Source organism: Liolophura sinensis, chromosome 1 (assembly GCF_032854445.1).
Source record: "Liolophura sinensis isolate JHLJ2023 chromosome 1, CUHK_Ljap_v2, whole genome shotgun sequence".
In the NCBI taxonomy this organism is placed as follows: domain Eukaryota; kingdom Metazoa; phylum Mollusca; class Polyplacophora; order Chitonida; family Chitonidae; genus Liolophura; species Liolophura sinensis.
In genome coordinates this window covers 74407907-74425139 of record NC_088295.1, presented here as the reverse complement: position 1 = coordinate 74425139, position 17233 = coordinate 74407907, and the positions used below count along the sequence as shown (strand labels likewise).

The 17233-nt window shown below is 38.5% G+C and overlaps 1 protein-coding gene and 1 long non-coding RNA gene across 2 annotated transcripts; one reads left to right on the top strand and one right to left on the bottom strand.

The window, feature by feature from the left end:
• Positions 1–1956: 1956 nt before the first annotated feature.
• On the bottom strand, positions 1957–8429 carry LOC135461550 (uncharacterized). The gene is made up of 2 exons (XR_010443372.1): positions 8276–8429; positions 1957–2890 (listed from the first exon to the last, which is right to left on the bottom strand). It is a non-coding gene; the product is annotated as an uncharacterized LOC135461550 (long non-coding RNA).
• Positions 8430–11728: 3299 nt separating this feature from the next.
• LOC135482058 (phosphatidylcholine transfer protein-like) lies at positions 11729–17233 on the top strand. The gene is made up of 6 exons (XM_064761886.1): positions 11729–12123; positions 13460–13574; positions 13774–13853; positions 14147–14318; positions 15823–15890; positions 16223–17233. Exons 1-6 carry the CDS (start codon positions 12007–12009, stop codon positions 16304–16306), a joined length of 636 nt encoding a protein of 211 aa, XP_064617956.1. The 5' UTR covers positions 11729–12006; the 3' UTR covers positions 16307–17233.

Here is a 17233-nt window from a genome sequence, read left to right as displayed (position 1 = left end):
GAACACAAACGTCTGCCACAGCTAAAAAGACAAATCCCCCCCACTACAAACGAAGGTACAAATAACCCACTACAGACAAAGCAACAAATTCCCAGACTGCGGACAAAGGAGCAAATTCCCATACTATAGTCAAAGGAACAAAATCTCCCATTACAAAGGGAACAAATTCTCCTGCTACAGACAAAGGGACAAATAGCCCACTACAGACAAAGCAACAAATTCCCATACTACAAAGGAACAAAATCGCCCACTACAGACAAAGGGACAAATTTCCCCACTATAGACAAGGGACCCCCCCCCCCCCCCACTACAGACAAAGGTATAAATTCGCCCACTACAGACAAAGGAACAAATTCCCACATTACAGACAAAGGAACAAATTTCCGCTCTACAGACAAACGAACAAATCCTCCCCACTACAGATAAAGGAACAAATTCCCCTGTTACAGACAACGGAACAAGTTCCCCTATTATAGATCAATTAACAAATTCGCCCACTACAGACAAAGGAACAAATTCTCCCATTTTACAGACAAAGGGACAAATTCCCCCATTACAAAGAGGCAATACTATTGTACTGCGTACTATCTTATAATGGTGACCTCAGTGGATTCATGTTTGCTTCCAAGCCCTCATCCAAATCCTTTCATGACATTTCCTTGGGGCTGCTGACAGTCAGGCAGGCGGACAGACAGACAGACAGACATGCAGACAGGCAGACATACGGACAGAAAACAAATTAAAGCATAATTTCTTTGCGTAGGTAACAGTAGTCTAACAAGGTGTACAATTAAAGCAGGCCAACAGCAAAACTAATTGAGTTATCACCTCAAACTCAAGGTCAGTGTTGAAGTGACATGTGGTAGCAGCCCTAATCTAGCTAAAAACAGACATCTGTGTCACAACCATTCCATTGCTTAATAAACATGACAGTTATCTTCGCTCTATTGGCTAAATTTAGCATCATATATGATAACCTCATAAGCTTCCATAAGGTACTCAAAAAGTAGTTGTTGTGCATGTCATTTTGTAAGGTCTGAAAATACCAACAGGACAACAAGGGTTAAAGCTGAAGATTAACACGAAGGCAAACACGTCTGATTTAGACAGCTCTTAATCACAAAATCGATCAAACAAATGACTTAAGGGAGTTATTTACGTTCTGAGTTTGAGGATGACACCTTATCGCTGAAGAGTTATAGTAGTGCTTCACTCATTTCACCCGGCAGCGGCATGAATACTATTCTCCTGGGACGGTTACTAGTGAATAAATGGATTAAAGGTTAAGTCAGACGTAAATCCCAATATCAGCACAGATAAAGTACAGAGCAAATGGGTTTTAAATAAACACACGATAAGAGGTGCAATAAGAGGTGGGAAAACGCTCGAGGAGAAGCTTGCGCAGTCTTACCGTTCATTGAATACACGTTGTTCTTATTGACTAGTATGGTGTGCACGTCTGTATATCGCAGGTAGGAAATCTTACTAAAGTTTCGTGGATTATCCCATAGCGGTCCGGTTTCTTTCATCCATAAGATGACCGCCATCGAATATAAGGAATAAAGTCTTGAGCATGAGGTAAAACAAGAATCAAATAATGTAGAAATAAATAATCCAAAGAAGGTAGATAAAAATTTAAAGACTGTTACAGTTTTCCATGACTGCATATAATATAAAAGTTTCACGCCTGTTTTATCGTGATGCAGTGAAGATGTGCCGTAGTCCGTATTAAAGCCAATTCTAAAGCATGACTTTTAATGCTCGGAGTTAGACAACTGGCATCAGTATTTTTCAGTCGTGGGAAGTGGTGGAGGTGGGGGAGGGGAAGTAAGAATGTGTTATACATTGTTAACATTTTTCTTTTAACATCGTTAATACGTACATGATAAGAAGTGACAACTTCATAAGCGCGCAATGCTGAGATATAATAACTTCATCAACTGGTGAACAAGGAAATATTTAAGTCATTTACCTTTATCTTTTGGAATACCAGATGGCAAACAGACTGCTTCAAGTACAGACTTACACGTAACAAAGAAACCCCACTATCAAAATAACGCATCTGTCAAATGCTATATGACGTGTGGCTTAATGAAGAAAGCTCCCACTAATTCTGCCCCCGTCATGTCCTGTATAGAATAACACCATGTGATTTGTATTAAAAGTTGTTTAGTAGGCAGTAAACTTTTGGATTTCGCCAGTTTCACATCAAGAACATTGAAAGAAAATATGACATAAAACAGTGCCATAATGTCATTTCGTATGATGTTGTCTTTGTTAACAACTCTACATTGCAAGGAAATTGTAAACTGTCCTATCGGTTCTTTAAAATCGACGTGCTTAAAAACACTGCTTAAGATTTTGTAACTGAATTATTTTAATCAAATTTTATCATTGTTGTAACGAAGACAAAACCTAAAAACTTAGCACATTTATTAACCTCTTATTGTTCCTTTTGCTGTTTGCAGTTTATAAAAGGGAAAGATTGCGTACTAGTCAAAAAGAAAATGCTATAAACTGGCGATACCACATCAGCAACACAACGAACATTAAATTGTCTTAGAGCACATTGCATTCCATTCCTTCAGCTTGGGACTTAGCCCCATCGTCCGCTGGCAATACCATAACCATTTGCTTCTCGCCAGTCTTCATATTTCTTCAAAACATCCACACATTCTTGATTTGGACAAGTGGCTGGTAAATCCCTAGATCTGTGTCGACATGCCAAGAGGTTAGAGCGTACCTCGAGCATGTAAGCGGCTAGTCGAAACTCCACAGGGATGTCGGAATATTTGATTCCGTCTATCTTCCATGACAAATCATCGGAGTCCACCGCTTTGGCATGCACACACGTCACAATTATGGACAACAACAATGTCCATTTTCGGCCCTAAAACAGAAAATAATCAAGTAATAACATAGTGAACCTAAATTTTTACATTCATCTTGCCAAAATGTTATTCCATGACTTTCACGCACGCACTGTTCCCGAGTCATTGGTGGCAATTTAAATTACGCGTATAAACCGTCAGTAACTGACGCATGTTTGTTTAGATGATCAAATGTGAAATTTGTTTGACATCGCTCGCCTGTCTTCCATAAATATTGATTGCGAGTAAACGTTTAAGTGCCAGACGTTCGTCACTTCATCGCCAACAGTTGATGACGCCAAAACTACTCCGGGCTATATCTGTTAATCCATCCATATCAAAAGGACAATACTCTGCATTTCTCTCCTTTTGCCAGTGGTGAAGAATTGAACATGCCTTGAGCCGTATATTGATTCTGATCACCACCAAAATTTAATTGATTGATACTTAGCCCAAGACCAACCTGTTAGCAACACTTCCTTCACATCTCTACTTTTCCGTAAGATCGGTGAAAGAAAGACATCCTATAATGTAAATCTTTACTCATGGGTTGTCCTGAATTGAGTCTGGAAAGTTTCATTTATAAAACGCATATATAATTGAAAATAAAATGAAATTCAAATGAAACAGCGTTAGAAATTATGTCACATGACGTGACATCTTACACTGTATTCAATGAACTAAGCATGGAAGGGGAAGACTCGGTATTATCACTTGATGGATTATACAAATGTTAACACTTCAACAATGGTTGCCACGATGATTTCCTTGCAAAGCAGGCTGTTACAGTGTATAATATCAGATTCGGAAGAATTTTCTCAGTCTTTTCTCAAAGACTTGGAGTTGAGTTCAGATATATTTTACAGGTATAACATGGGAAATCATTTTCTCCTTAACTTTAAACAATTGCGTATCAAGATTAAGAATATATCAGACTACACATCCACAGGCGTTTTTTCGTTGGCATTTGCGCAGAGTTGGGGACAAAACTAAATCTAAAGAGAATGCTTACATGTCTTGTTTAGTTGTTTGATTTATTGAGAACCGTCCGGGAGACTTTTAAGCAAAAGTCAGAACGTAAAAACCGAGAAGTTAAAACATAAGAGAGTTGGTGTGGGAAGAATTTTCTTAAAAAATCCTAACTACACGTGAAACATGTGAAACACTGGGCACTAAAACCTTAACTCACAAACGTTGAAATCTGACAAAGGGCAATATAAAAGCTCGATTCCTTAGTTACAAGAAAGCAATTGGCTGATGTTCGGTCACATGCGTATATCAAAAATGCACCTAGTAAAAACAGTAAATCTACATCATTCCCAAAAGAAGAACACCTCTAAACTGGGTGGCTCTGTTGGATAAGCAGAACAAACTGAACTAGCAAACCTCAAAGATGACACAGATAGCCAGGTTTGTTTCCGGTGTTCAAATCAGGTCAAAGTAATAAAGAATATGAAGTGTACTATTAAACTTGAACCCATTCTGATAACAGGTATAGTGGCGGTCGGTAACATATATGTGTATCAGTGATAAAAAAAACTTCAAATGTCATTGTTGCGACACTGTCCTGGATGTACTTTGGTACACGTAAACTACAAACAGCGATGTATCTACATCAAAGCCACTCTCAACACTTAGAGAACAACAACCTTGAATTTACCTGTGAACAGACAGGAGTTTATGATTTAACGTGACGAGAGATCGTGTACATTCAAGCTACTCTGTTCTGATAGAAGACTATATAGCCATCATCTCGTTGTGAATATTTTGACCGTGTATGGTCTGTCGAGACGAGAGCACATCAAAGCTTGCGAGCACATCGAACATTCCATCTCGATAGCACATCAAAGCTACATTTACTCTCCTCAGGCAGAGAGTTATATAGCCTTCCATCTCGTCAAACTATAGACTTTGTATGGTCTGTCGTGAGGAGAGCACATCAAATCTACATGTACTCTCCTCAGGCAGAGAGCTATATACCCTTCCATCTATGAAACTATAGGCCTTGTACGGTGTGTCGTGTGGAGAGCACATCAAAGCTACATGTACTCTCCTCAGGCAGAGAACTAACTAGCCTTTCATCTCGTCAAACTACAGTCCTTGTATGGTCTGTCGTGAGGAGAGCTATATAGCCTTCCATCTCGTCAAACTATAGACTTTGTATGGTCTGTTTTAGGGAGAGCACATCAAAGCTAAATGTAGTCTCCTCAGGCAGAGAGCTAACTAGCCTTCCATCTCGTCAAACTATAGACCAAGTATGGTGTGTCGTGAGGAGAGCACATCAAAGCTACATGTACTCTCCTCAGAGCTATATACCCTTCCATCTCGTCAAACTGTAGACCTTGTATGGTCTGTCGTGAGGAGAGCACATCAAAGATACATGTACTCTCCTCAGGCAGAGAGCTACACAACCTTCTATCTCGTCGTGAACATTGTATTGTCTGTCGTCAGATTTCTGATCTCTTTAAACAGAGATGGAAGACGGCAGACTGCCGGGGGAAACCCACGACGACTCACAGGTTGACTGGGAGACTCTCCCACGTACGGCCGTAGAGGAAGCCAGCATGAGCTGTACTTGAACTCACTACGACCGCATTGGTGAGAGGCTACTGGGTCAACTATAAATTGCCCTTTTCCTTCAGTATTATTGGCGCTAGCTCTGTAGCAACCACCGACGACAGTTTTTCAGATTACCTTGGTGGTCCTTTAGAAAGTGATTTTAATTTCGCTCCTGTAACACAGACAGATGTTCAGCATGTCATCCACATTCTTAAACCATCCGCTGCACCTGGACTTGATGGCATTCGGATGTCTATTCTCAAGCTTGTATCCAATTACATCTCTGCCCCTTCAGCCTATATTGCTAATCTTTCATTCTCTACAGGTCCTTTCCCTGACTGCTTTAAAACTGCTTAAGTTATGCCTGTCTATTAATTTTAAGTAAAAAAAGGTTAATTACAAATATGATTCTTACGTATATGAAGAGTAATAATATTTATACACGAAGCAGTATGGCTTCAGATCCAACCACTCTACCTTTTTTGCAGCAGGTTTTCTATACGATAAACTAAGTAATGTAAGAGAAAATCAACAATTTTCACCTTCCTTTACCTGTCCATGGCCTTTGACAGGGCAAGTCACACTATACTCTTAAATGAACTCGAACATCATGGATTTCGAAGCGTGTTCAATGAATGCTTTAGGAGCCCTTTATGCAACAGTAGTCAAGTAGTATCTTTCAATGACACTCTCTCTCAAACTGAACCTGTCGTACATGATGCTCCTCAAGGCTCTATTCTCGGTCCCATTCTTTTCCTTCTGTATATTAATGACATCTCTAACGTTAGTAGTATTCTCCATTTTATGTTATTTGCAAATGACACTAATACTATATGTTTTTCTAACGGTGCCGCTGCAGCTATCAATACGATGCCAAGAGAATGAGATAAACTCCGCACTTGGTTCTATTTATACCGTTTGTCCTTGAATATAAGCAAAACCAAATTGATGTTAATTCGACCGGCAACAAAGCTAAGGCAAACTTTCCTTCTTCAACTTACCATTCTTTGTGCAACGGTTGAAGGAGTTTCTAAATTTTAATTTCTCGGAATAATTTTTAATGAAAAACTGAACTGAATAGACCGTATTAACTATGTCTGTTCCAAAGTGTCAAGGAACATAGGTGTACTATACCATACAAAGTATTGTGTAAACAAAAAAAAAAAACAAAAAAACAAAAACACTAGTTATTCATCGTTTGTTATTCTATAATTTATGCTTATCCTTCTGATGGAGTCACTATCTGGAGTAATACATTTCCCACCCATTTGAAATCCCTACAACTTGCCCAGGCTATTCGTGCCGTCTCACTTTCTAATCGCCCTGATCACACCTTTCCTTTGTTTCGTGATATGCCAATCCTCCCTCTTTTTAGATCTAAATATATTTTCTGTCTTATTACTGGTCCACAGTTACTTCTACCATCCAGAACAAATCCCATAAGTTTCACTAATTATATGTCTAAACACTCTACAGTCCACAATTATGTAACAAGATCATATACTTTCGATCTTAATAAGTCTGTCCATAAATCTAATCTCTCATTATTCTATGAAGTGTACGGGTTCCCAGGAATGGAACAAACTGCCCATCTGCATACGTTCTATATCCTCAAAATCTCTTTTGAAATCTAAGCTTAAATCATACTTTGTCAACAATCGAATAATAGCCAGTGATGTTCATTGATGTACTGAGACACTATTCATAGCACACGATTTTTTGCTATTTCTTCTCTTCATATCTTGTTTGTGCTTCCACGCTATGTATATATTTTTTTTATTTACACCATCGCCTTCCAAAAAGCCTTTGTTAAAATCGGCCATTGCATAATTTTAATGTTTCTCAATCAGGGCACGCCAGCGCGGCGCAATGACCCAGGAGCTTCTCACGAATGCGGTCACTGTGAGTTGAAGTCCAGCTCATGCTGGCTTCCTACGCATGTTCGTGGGCTTCCCCCGGGCTCTGCCCGGTTTCCTCCCACCGTAATGTGGCCGCCGTCGTATAAGTGAAATATTTTTGAGTACGGCGTAAAACATCAATCAAATAAATCAAATAAATAAATAAATCGGGATAGAACAAGCTCTCTTGAGATTTAATCTCGCCAGTGTACTTAACTCCTTCGTGTATATAATATTTATGAATATGTGATGTCAGTGTCTATAGTGGGTCTTTAATACACTGGTGAATAAACAAATCAAATCAAATCAGGCTATTCAAGTTCTCTTTTTACTCTTCCCCATGTTTATGCCGAACGTCTTCGTGATTATGAGCCTATATAAAAGACCCCTTTCCCAAGGACGATATCCCATAAACGAAACGTCTGCCAGAATTAATTCTAGAACCTAAAGCTTAATGTACATGTAGTATTAAACGTTTACACACAACCCTGAGTATTAACAGCAGTCTCATGTGCTTTCTAATCTTGCATTCAAGGCGACAGTTTCATGTAATTTAACTATTAACTTAGTACCAAAAAGAAAATTTACATAAATAACACAAAGCTTTTGAAAGATGTTTCGATAGACATAAATTGAACTGACTTGCCAAGAATCAGCTCAAGCTCGACTAGCGCAAATGCCACTACATGTATTAAAAAAATTGTTACAAATAAGCTATTTCCCTGACAAATAGAGAAGAATTACCAAGGAATAGCAAAGGCTTTTGTGTCGTCTGGTATGAGTATGAACGAGCAGTTCCAGGATTAACGCCAGTAACTGAATAACTGCTACTCCTAAAGTCTTCTTTTTACTTGATAGTCTTGTATCTTGCTTCTTCCTGCCAGTTCCTATACCCATGTATGTATATAGGTCTACATATACATTGTAGATGTAAAAATTTTGTCTTACCTGTAGCACCTTCATACTGTAGTCTGTTTCACCTTTCAGTTACACCTGTATTAACAGGCGGCGATCTGTTGAGACGACCAGATCGTCAAATTTCGGATGGCTCGCTGTTTACAATGGTTACGATCTACAAGGCCGGGGTGATATGGGAATTCAGACAGAGTGGATGGCTTTGTGATAAGAGAATAGCTTTGGAGTTTATCGACTATTTATGAGGGCGTTTTATGAGAGAGCAGAATAACCACACGTATACATAGGTTCATCTTTCCTTCATGATCTTACAGACCCTGATCGCTCTGACTGGGCCGAAAAAATCTTATCTGAGCAAAATGTCTGATATAGTACGAATATAAAAGACAACAACACAGAGAACAAAACTCGAGCAGCTGTGACAGTGTGACAGTCGGTCACACGTAACCAGTCTCTTGCCCATTTAATTCAGGCTTTCATTAGAGCTGTTCAAATAATTGCTTAAATAACAACAGATGCTTTAGATGTCCTCTCACACCATAACTGATAAGCAGAGACAGCTAAAGAAAACTATGCACTGATGTTAACTGCAATGTTTTAGGCGTCTACAATTACTGAAAATGCTGAATTGTCATCACATTTAAGACACAAACACATTAAACAATGCTCGCGGATGCTTGTACAACCAGCAGAATCCTGTATATGCAGGAAGGCAGTATAAAAGACTACAGCTTTGTGATAGCTGATAAACGGTCACTCGTAAACGGTGAAATACAGCCTCTTGTCAAGACTGATTAAGAACACACACGACAATTGTGCACCAATATACTAGTAGTTCATATGAGAACCCCGAAAGAACCCTCAGAGAACCCAATAATTATCAATTCAAAAACAATGACAATATAGAATATGTCAAAACCTGTATTTATATAAAGTTTGTACACAATCAAATCCGCAAATTGACCATCATGTATCATTGGAATATAATCTTTGGCTTTTCTTCATAAGCCGATATATTGTTTGAAGTATCGTTTTTGTTTGCTGGTTATTCGATAGATAATTGTTTCAGTAACACTGAAAATAGATTGAATATAGATTCTGTTCTGATCTGTATTGCTGAACATTATTTGCAATGTGTACCGACTTCAGGCGCCAACGCTGTGGATAATAACGTTACTGTGTATCCGTTATGATGCTCTGTCCAGTCCACCTTACCAGCGGGTAAAGTCTATGGTGCTGTTAGAACTGTTATACTGTTATCCGTGCACGCAGGTCAACGATGGTTTTGTCAATTATCTCAACTGAGGCACGGGTTTTCAAGTGTCTCCCCTACAGAGAGATTGATAACCCTAACTATACCCTTATTAATCACAAGTACTAAAGCAGACATCAGGTTCATTGCCAAGTTGTGAGTTATTGCGATCTCGACCGTACATAAAGGTCAGACGATAAACTGAAAGGAATTGCGCATGTTGGTGCATATAGATGGTTTGCAATGGCAGCCATCTTTGGCGTACGTTTGTGCGTAGGCCTATTGCCCATTTTATGCCCTTACCAGCCACGCACCTCTGCCCAGCTTATGACACCTCTAACAATAGACACTCAGTGGACAATACACAAACTTACCTCAAAGATGGCTACCATTTCAAACCATCTTTAGCGTATCGATCACCGCGGAGAACGCGTGCATGCATAGTTGAATATTTCCACTTGAGCTCAGGCAGTATACTGTTTATGAAGTAAGAAAGTATGAGCATTTGCGGCATACCCACCCCTTTGAACCGAAGAGCATATTTAGTACTTTCTCGCAGGATTTGAACCTGCGAGCATATAAGAAAAGGGCTGGGGAATTACCAGGGAGCATACATGTACATGTACCTAGCTGTCTGAATGATGCTAGAATGTATCCTGTTATTATAACACTGTGCAATTTTCAGTCATATTCAACACAATATCCTGAAAGTCTGATAGAATCTTTACGTTGAATTAACAGAACATGTGTGTTATATATACCGGTAACAAAACAGTCTGCTGCAATGGCAAAATACATTCTAGCATCACTCAGACAACAGATTTTCTGTTAAAATTAACACATTAATTTTTTGAGTGTAGGTATAGTAGGGTTAGTGTTATTAGCTAATGTGAACGGATACTGTGATAAAAACTCACTGAGTTCGAATAAGAGCGGCTCTATATTGCCTAAACAATGACATAAAAGTTGAATGAAAATTCTGGAAGGTTTGAAGTTGTTCTAAATTAAACCAGTAGGTTTAGGCACATCTTTTGAAAACTGCAGCACATGAATTCTTATGCATGTCGTTCAACCGATCGTAATTAATATCTGTTTCTTATATTTTGTTTGCCTTTTTTGTAACAGCTCAAACAAAATAGCAATAGGGGCCTAGAACGTCTATTTAAAGGCATTTAAAGTTCGATTGCACCTGGTAGGATAAGGAGGACCAGGCTCGATTCTGAGTTCAGATGTTTTGGTATAATACGGCACCGTTATCAGCAAGTCCTCATATACGGGCCTATGAGTTCTCGGGAGTTCCGCGTAGGGTGCTCGCGCATATATGGGAAGTTGGGGTTAGAAGGACACAGACCCCCATTACAACTTCCGTTTCTTGGGAAGACGAATGTAATTCTATGTATTTTAGGGTGTAATTAAAGTCCTTTTTTGTTTGCCAGCCTGCCGCTTTTGGTGTACAGGTGTATGCTTGGTATCAAAATGATGGAAATTGTCTAAGCTTTGGGCAGGTATGAGTTCTAATGATGAAAGTTTGCAATTCTGGACGAGAGGATACAAGGAGACAGGTGGTGATGAGGCTGCGAGTGACGTCCCTTGACGTTGCTAGGCACTCCTCCCGGCTGCCGGCATAGAAAGGTCCAGATTTTGATGGTCAACCTATGTCAAGATTTTTATCGCTTCTTTCTCACAGGCTGGCCAGGTATGCGCCAAAGCTTATTGTCCACGGAATGTTTGGGGCTGAGCTACAGTGCTAAACGTTAACACTGTCCGCTTATGGAAAATTAATGGGGGTCTGTAGCCAGAATCCAGGCTATACAGGGCCTTCGCGCATGAGCGTTGAAGGAATGGAGCGTTTTCTAACTCCACCTTCCGTATGTGCGCGAGCTCCCCACTCCGAACTCCCAAGAACTCGTATCTCTCATACGCCCTATATGACGTGTGCCAAACGATACTCGCTGAGTGCACATTGCCGTCTGTTCTTTGTCACCCCGTTTTAAAGATTTATTAGCAAGTGAAAACGCATTGTAGGCCTAGGCCTATGTTTCGACATGTCCTGTAATTTTTTTTGTTAACTTGGCCTACTACTGGACATTTATTTTCTATGCCACACGTTATGTACATGTAGGCCGTGCCCTTCCCGGTGGCATTGGGGACACTCAAGGCCGAGATCCGCACTGACTATTGAAGTTATCTCCCCTTATTTTACTGAGCGGTTTTTAGAAGGCCGGAAGTAAACAGTGACAGGTGCCTGCATGTTTGTCCTAACATGTCTGAGTCAATTTGAAAGTTCATGTGGAGTTTTGTGGTGACATGCTAATTGCGAGATACCGATATTACTACATTTTGTATTTTCAAATGAGTCCACTTCGAAGACCCAGCTGAGTGTGTTGTAGGGTGGTGTAAACAATCTCTTCGCCTTAGCAACTGGCACGTTTGCAACAACAACAACAGTTTTGACAGTTCGCAGCTGAGAACTGCTGAATTCAGATTTTTTATTTCAACAGTAAGCAGCAGAATGTTTCAGGACGAAGAGTTTACATCAGCCTGTAGAGAGCTAGAAGGACCACAGGTGGAAGGCTGGGAATTTTTTACCGAGTCCCACGATGTCACCATCTATCGACTGTACAATGAGGTAAGCTTGCACATAGTAAGTTTGTCTGACACATAGTAACACCGTCTGATGGCAGTGTAGATTGTTATTGTAACTAGATTCGGTACAGTCTGTTATTGCCCCTGTGTGTTGGCTGGGATATAGTACATTATACTAATGGCCTAGCTTCTGATAATCAGGTCGAGTTGATGGCGTATTTCTCCATTAGGTTGATTTTCTTGCCTAATTGTAAATTGATCAGTGTGTAGGTATATAGTAACCCATGGCAGAGGTGTAAACAAAGCTGTTCCAAATCTGTGACTTGGTACATACACATCATGCAGATATATATATATATGAAGAGCTTTTAATTAAAGCAGAAATTCATTAATCAGAATGAGGTGTAATCAATTAATAAATGAAGAATATGTTTCTGGAGTGAAGTAGGATAATTGTCAAACCTATAGTGACTACGGTTGTCGAAAATCATACTTGTGTTGTCCATTCTTAGCAAATCAGCATAGAAAATTCCATTAATAGATATATGAAAAGGATCTATAAAATAAGGATTATGTTTCTATGCCAGATGAAGAAAATTATGCCCTGGAATTTTGGTTAAAAAAAATTCTTTTTGGGGGGTATTGTTATACCTGTTAATTACGCCTCTATATTATGCATATTTTCCTTCAGTGGTTGGCGTGGGTTCCCCCTGGGCTCTGCCCAGTTTTCCTCCCACTATAATGCTGGCCGCCGTCATATTTTTTCAGAAATTACATCATTGTTAATCTTGCTCAGAAATCAGGGAACATGCCCCTAAGTGCCCCTAGCCTGGTGAACTGTCTCGCTACAGTGTGGGCTAAGTGACGTGTTCACAGATACTGCATGGCTTCTGCAGGCAAGCTTAGCGCCCCCTCCCGCCACTATACCTGCCCCACTTCAGTCTGTTTCCCACACCTCCGCTCACATTTGGCCAGACCCATTCAGTCTTTCCCCCACAGATTTCTGTTTAAACAGGGATCATCCTTGACGTCACCACTGCAAGTTACTTAATTTCTGGACAGACTGCTGGAGCCTTAAGAAAACTGTACTTTAAAGACACCCCCACCCCCCGCCCCCCAAAAGTGAAAGTTGAAAATTTGTTTGTACTGTTATATGTTATTACACATAATAATCAGCATATTAAAAAATAAAAAAGAAAGCATTTCATGTATCCTTTAAATTCTAATTTCTTTAATTATATCAATTATATCCCTTTTCTGTTATCATAAAAAGAAGAAAAACAGTATTGGTAGACTAGTGCATGTCTTTTGTGGGGGTGAAAATAGTCTAAGCTAACAGGTGCATTTTCAGTATATCACAGTGTTCTTTTTTTATGCAGGAATCTGGACTGTATCAGTATAAAATATATGGCTCCATAGATGTGGATCCAGACACTTGTGCCAAAGTCTACATGGATATAGACTACAGAAGGCAGTGGGATAGTTATGTCAATGGTAAGTACATGTAGTTTGCTTTCAAAACTTCATCCTTCAGCTGCATGACTCTTGAAGCAAATTTACGCTTTTTTTTCTTACCTGATTCAACTTATCTTATAATTCAGAAGAAAGTAATATAGAAGTGCTTAAATAATGCATTGTCTTTTGTTTTTGAAATCAAATTATCATCTTTATCATGTATTCTTTCTCATTGTAGTGCTAAAGGAAGTTGAAATTGATGGTGAGACTGCGGTATATTGGAATATTAACTTTCCATGGCCTATGTCCAACAGAGATGTATCCTTTTTTGAAAACATCTGATGTGAATTCATTCTGGAATCTTGTTTTTTTAACTCCTATTCAGTGGTAGACTAATGCTGTTCGAAAAGGAACAGGTGCCTGGGACAGCTTTAAAGGAAAGCTCAATTAACATAAATTTATAATTAAGAAATTCCAAATAGCATTTTGTTTGTTGCTTGTCAAAGGCAATGTTCTTTTATGGCCAGTACTGAAAAAACTGGAATGTTTTTGTCTTAATCTTAATTGACTTTTATATTTTGAAATGATTCTCCTGAACTGATTTAATTCAGTACATCTACAAACGTGAACTAAGGGAGTTAGACTTCAATGGGTCAAAAGTGTATGTAGTTTTGGCCAAAAGTGTAGCCACAGACAAAATTCCTGAGAAGAGTGGAGTAGTGCGAGTAGATGATTACCACCAAAGTGCAGCACTGAAGAGTGATGGGAAGGGAGGTACAAAAGGTATGCAGCTTGACATTCAGCAGACTATGGTTATAAATGTAGTGAGATTGGTGTCAGAATACTTTTAAATTATTAGGTTTCCATGCTAAAAGCTTGGAAAACCTGTTGCTATCGTATGAATTATTATTATTCCTTTCCTTACTCCTCAGTTTTTGTTTCTGTATGAAAAATACATGGGAAAACTTTTCTACACAAGATTTAACTTCTGCACGGCCTACTTTTGCCGCCATATTGTCACGTGCAGAAATCATTTAAATGCCGTCTTATTCAAAACGACCAATTTTTGGTGAGCTAAATTTTATGAGCACATAGAACAGGATTCGCCGAATAAAGTTTGCTAAACTTACTCATATATATATATATCTAAAAAACTAAAAGTTTGTCTATTTGCATATGTAGTCATGTAACGTGTCATTTTTGAATTTAAACTTCAAAAGCATGCTAAGTGGTGTAGTTTGAGCTAAAACGCCCCAATCTGTCAAAAGTTTTTTTCTATCTTTTTTTCCTATACGGAAAATATACGATTTTAAGCAAAACTGTTCAAAATTGCATATATTTGTCACCGTGCAGACAGAATACCACTGGTGTTCAAGAAACGGAACTTACATGTACATTAACTTCATCTTTGCTCTACAATGTGGTACTTTGCAAATTATACTGTGACTTATACTACCAGCACTACAACAGCTCGAAGTTTGGTCGGAAAAACATTTTTCTTGAAACACATTTGTCCCAGTTAGCTGGAGTTTAATTAGCCGAAAGGACTTCGAAAGGCAAAAAATGTTTGAAGAAACTATGGTCATATCACGAAAGTCATGTGACCACAAACTTTTAAAATTCAACATTAAAAACTGACTGCTGCAGTTTGACCTGCTGATTATGATCTGTTATTTTTTACTTATCTTAAATCGTTTTGCCGGAAATGACGATTAAAGCACGAAAAATTGCAGTTTCTTACAGTTAAAAAGCTGAAAATTATTGAGTTGATAGGATTACATATATGCTATCTGTGGGCTAAAATATTTTGAGCTGTGTAGATCAACAAAAGAATTGTCATGTTTCAAATAATTGAAAAAAGCCCATATTCCACATATGTATATGACATGTACAGTGTAATGCTATTAACATTCACTATTAACATTCCATGTGAGTACCAGACTGCTTTTTAATGGATATTACATAGACTGCAATGTGCAAGGACATTCCTGTACTGAGGCAGAAGCTGCAAACAGTTTGTGAAGATATTTTGGAAGCCGTAAAACTGCGGGCTGTTCTAATTATATTTTGAAATGGTGAAAACTGTAATGGAATGCTAACTGAACGTGGAACAGGACAAGACGGTGCTAAAATTAGTTTTGTTCGTTTGTGATGGCAGAAGCCGATGTACCTTTATAGTTTATGAAGGATATGCCGTTTTACGCTAACATATCCAGAACAACCCTGTGTGGGTGTTTGATTTGAAACAAAGTGATTTCTGTATGGCTAAATCTCCTCTGTTTTACAGCCTACATGAGATATTATGATAATCCCAAAGGAATGATTCCAACCTGGCTGATAAACTGGGCGGCTAAAGTAAGTATACTATGGCCTAAATTTAGGCTTACAAATTTCAAAATTACTGCTTTGTCCTCAGACTTATGCCTATAAAATTCTATTTGTTCTCAAAATTATATCTATAATGTTCTATTCTATATCAGCTGATGTCTGTAAAATACATTGTGCTACTTTGACCTTAGACTTACTGCTATAGATCAACAGTACTTCGGTCTCATACTATATAAAATGTATATAAAATTCTACTTAGGCCACAAACTTATTCCCATAAAATCTATGTTGTTACAAATAAAGTATCATTAAATATATAAGGATTTTATAAGTGCCTGACCTCATTATTTCTGTTTCAGACCGGTGTCCCCCAGTTCCTGGGCACCATGCAGACGGCATGTCGAGGCTATGACAAATACCTGCAGTCTAGAACACAGTCGTGACACACAGAACTCAGAAAGTTTTCACATCTCACCCTAAAGTGTTATTTATATCTTTCCATGTTTATTGCTAAGGTGGATGGCACCTATGTATGTTGTAATTGATTCATTTTAACTTATAATGTCTGGGGGCCTTTTACAACCCTACCCATTGTATGTCTGTTACAAAACCTATCTGACCTCTTGAACCAGTATCAAACACCTGCATTTTTATTTCCCCAGCATCTCTACTCCATTTTTTAATTTCAAGTTGTATGGCCTGCCTAACACTGGACTCTGGTTTGTGATGATATAATTTTATGGTTTTATCTTCTACATTCGCTAGTGATCATTTCTTAATCTATGTGTGTGTCAGCTCCTGTACTGTACTGTAAAACCAACAATATTCACATCTTTTAAATGACTATTTTTTACAAGTATGCAATATAAGTGTGATAAAAGTAACGTTCTGTGGAGTGTCCACTCATTTAATGATTGTGAAAGAGGTACATGTCCCTGTATGCTTGTTTTTAGCTTTTTGTTGATATAAGTTATACATATCATTTATGATGTTCAATATTATACATGTACACGCAGGTATGTAAAATTATGTTTGTCTTTTATTGATTTAGTGAATTGATTTTTCAGGAACGATGGGAGATTTAATTCTCACTGAATTGTGAGTTTAATCATGAGTTCTGTATCACTTTTTATCACCCTTTTTTCCTCATTTGTGAAGCATTCTAAGGTTAAACGTTAAGATTGGTAAGTGTGAAATACACAGTTTGGTGTGAAAGTATTTCTTGTCATTTGAGGGCACATTCTCATTTGTTCAACACTTTCACTTTGTACATATATTATCCCACTGATGTGAAGATGAGACCATTCCTGGATTTGAACTTCTGCTGTATTTCCAAACATCTTCCAACATGATTAGCAAACGCATTAAAG

Excerpts from the sequence above, each read along its gene's own strand:
- LOC135482058 (XM_064761886.1), top strand. The coding sequence starts at position 12,007 with ATGTTTCAGGACGAAGAGTTTACATCAGCCTGTAGAGAGCTAGAAGGA. Across the intron at positions 12,124-13,459 it reads TCTATCGACTGTACAATGAG|GAATCTGGACTGTATCAGTA; the intron begins GTAAGCTTGCAC and ends TTTTTTATGCAG. Across the intron at positions 14,319-15,822 it reads TGGGAAGGGAGGTACAAAAG|CCTACATGAGATATTATGAT; the intron begins GTATGCAGCTTG and ends TCTGTTTTACAG.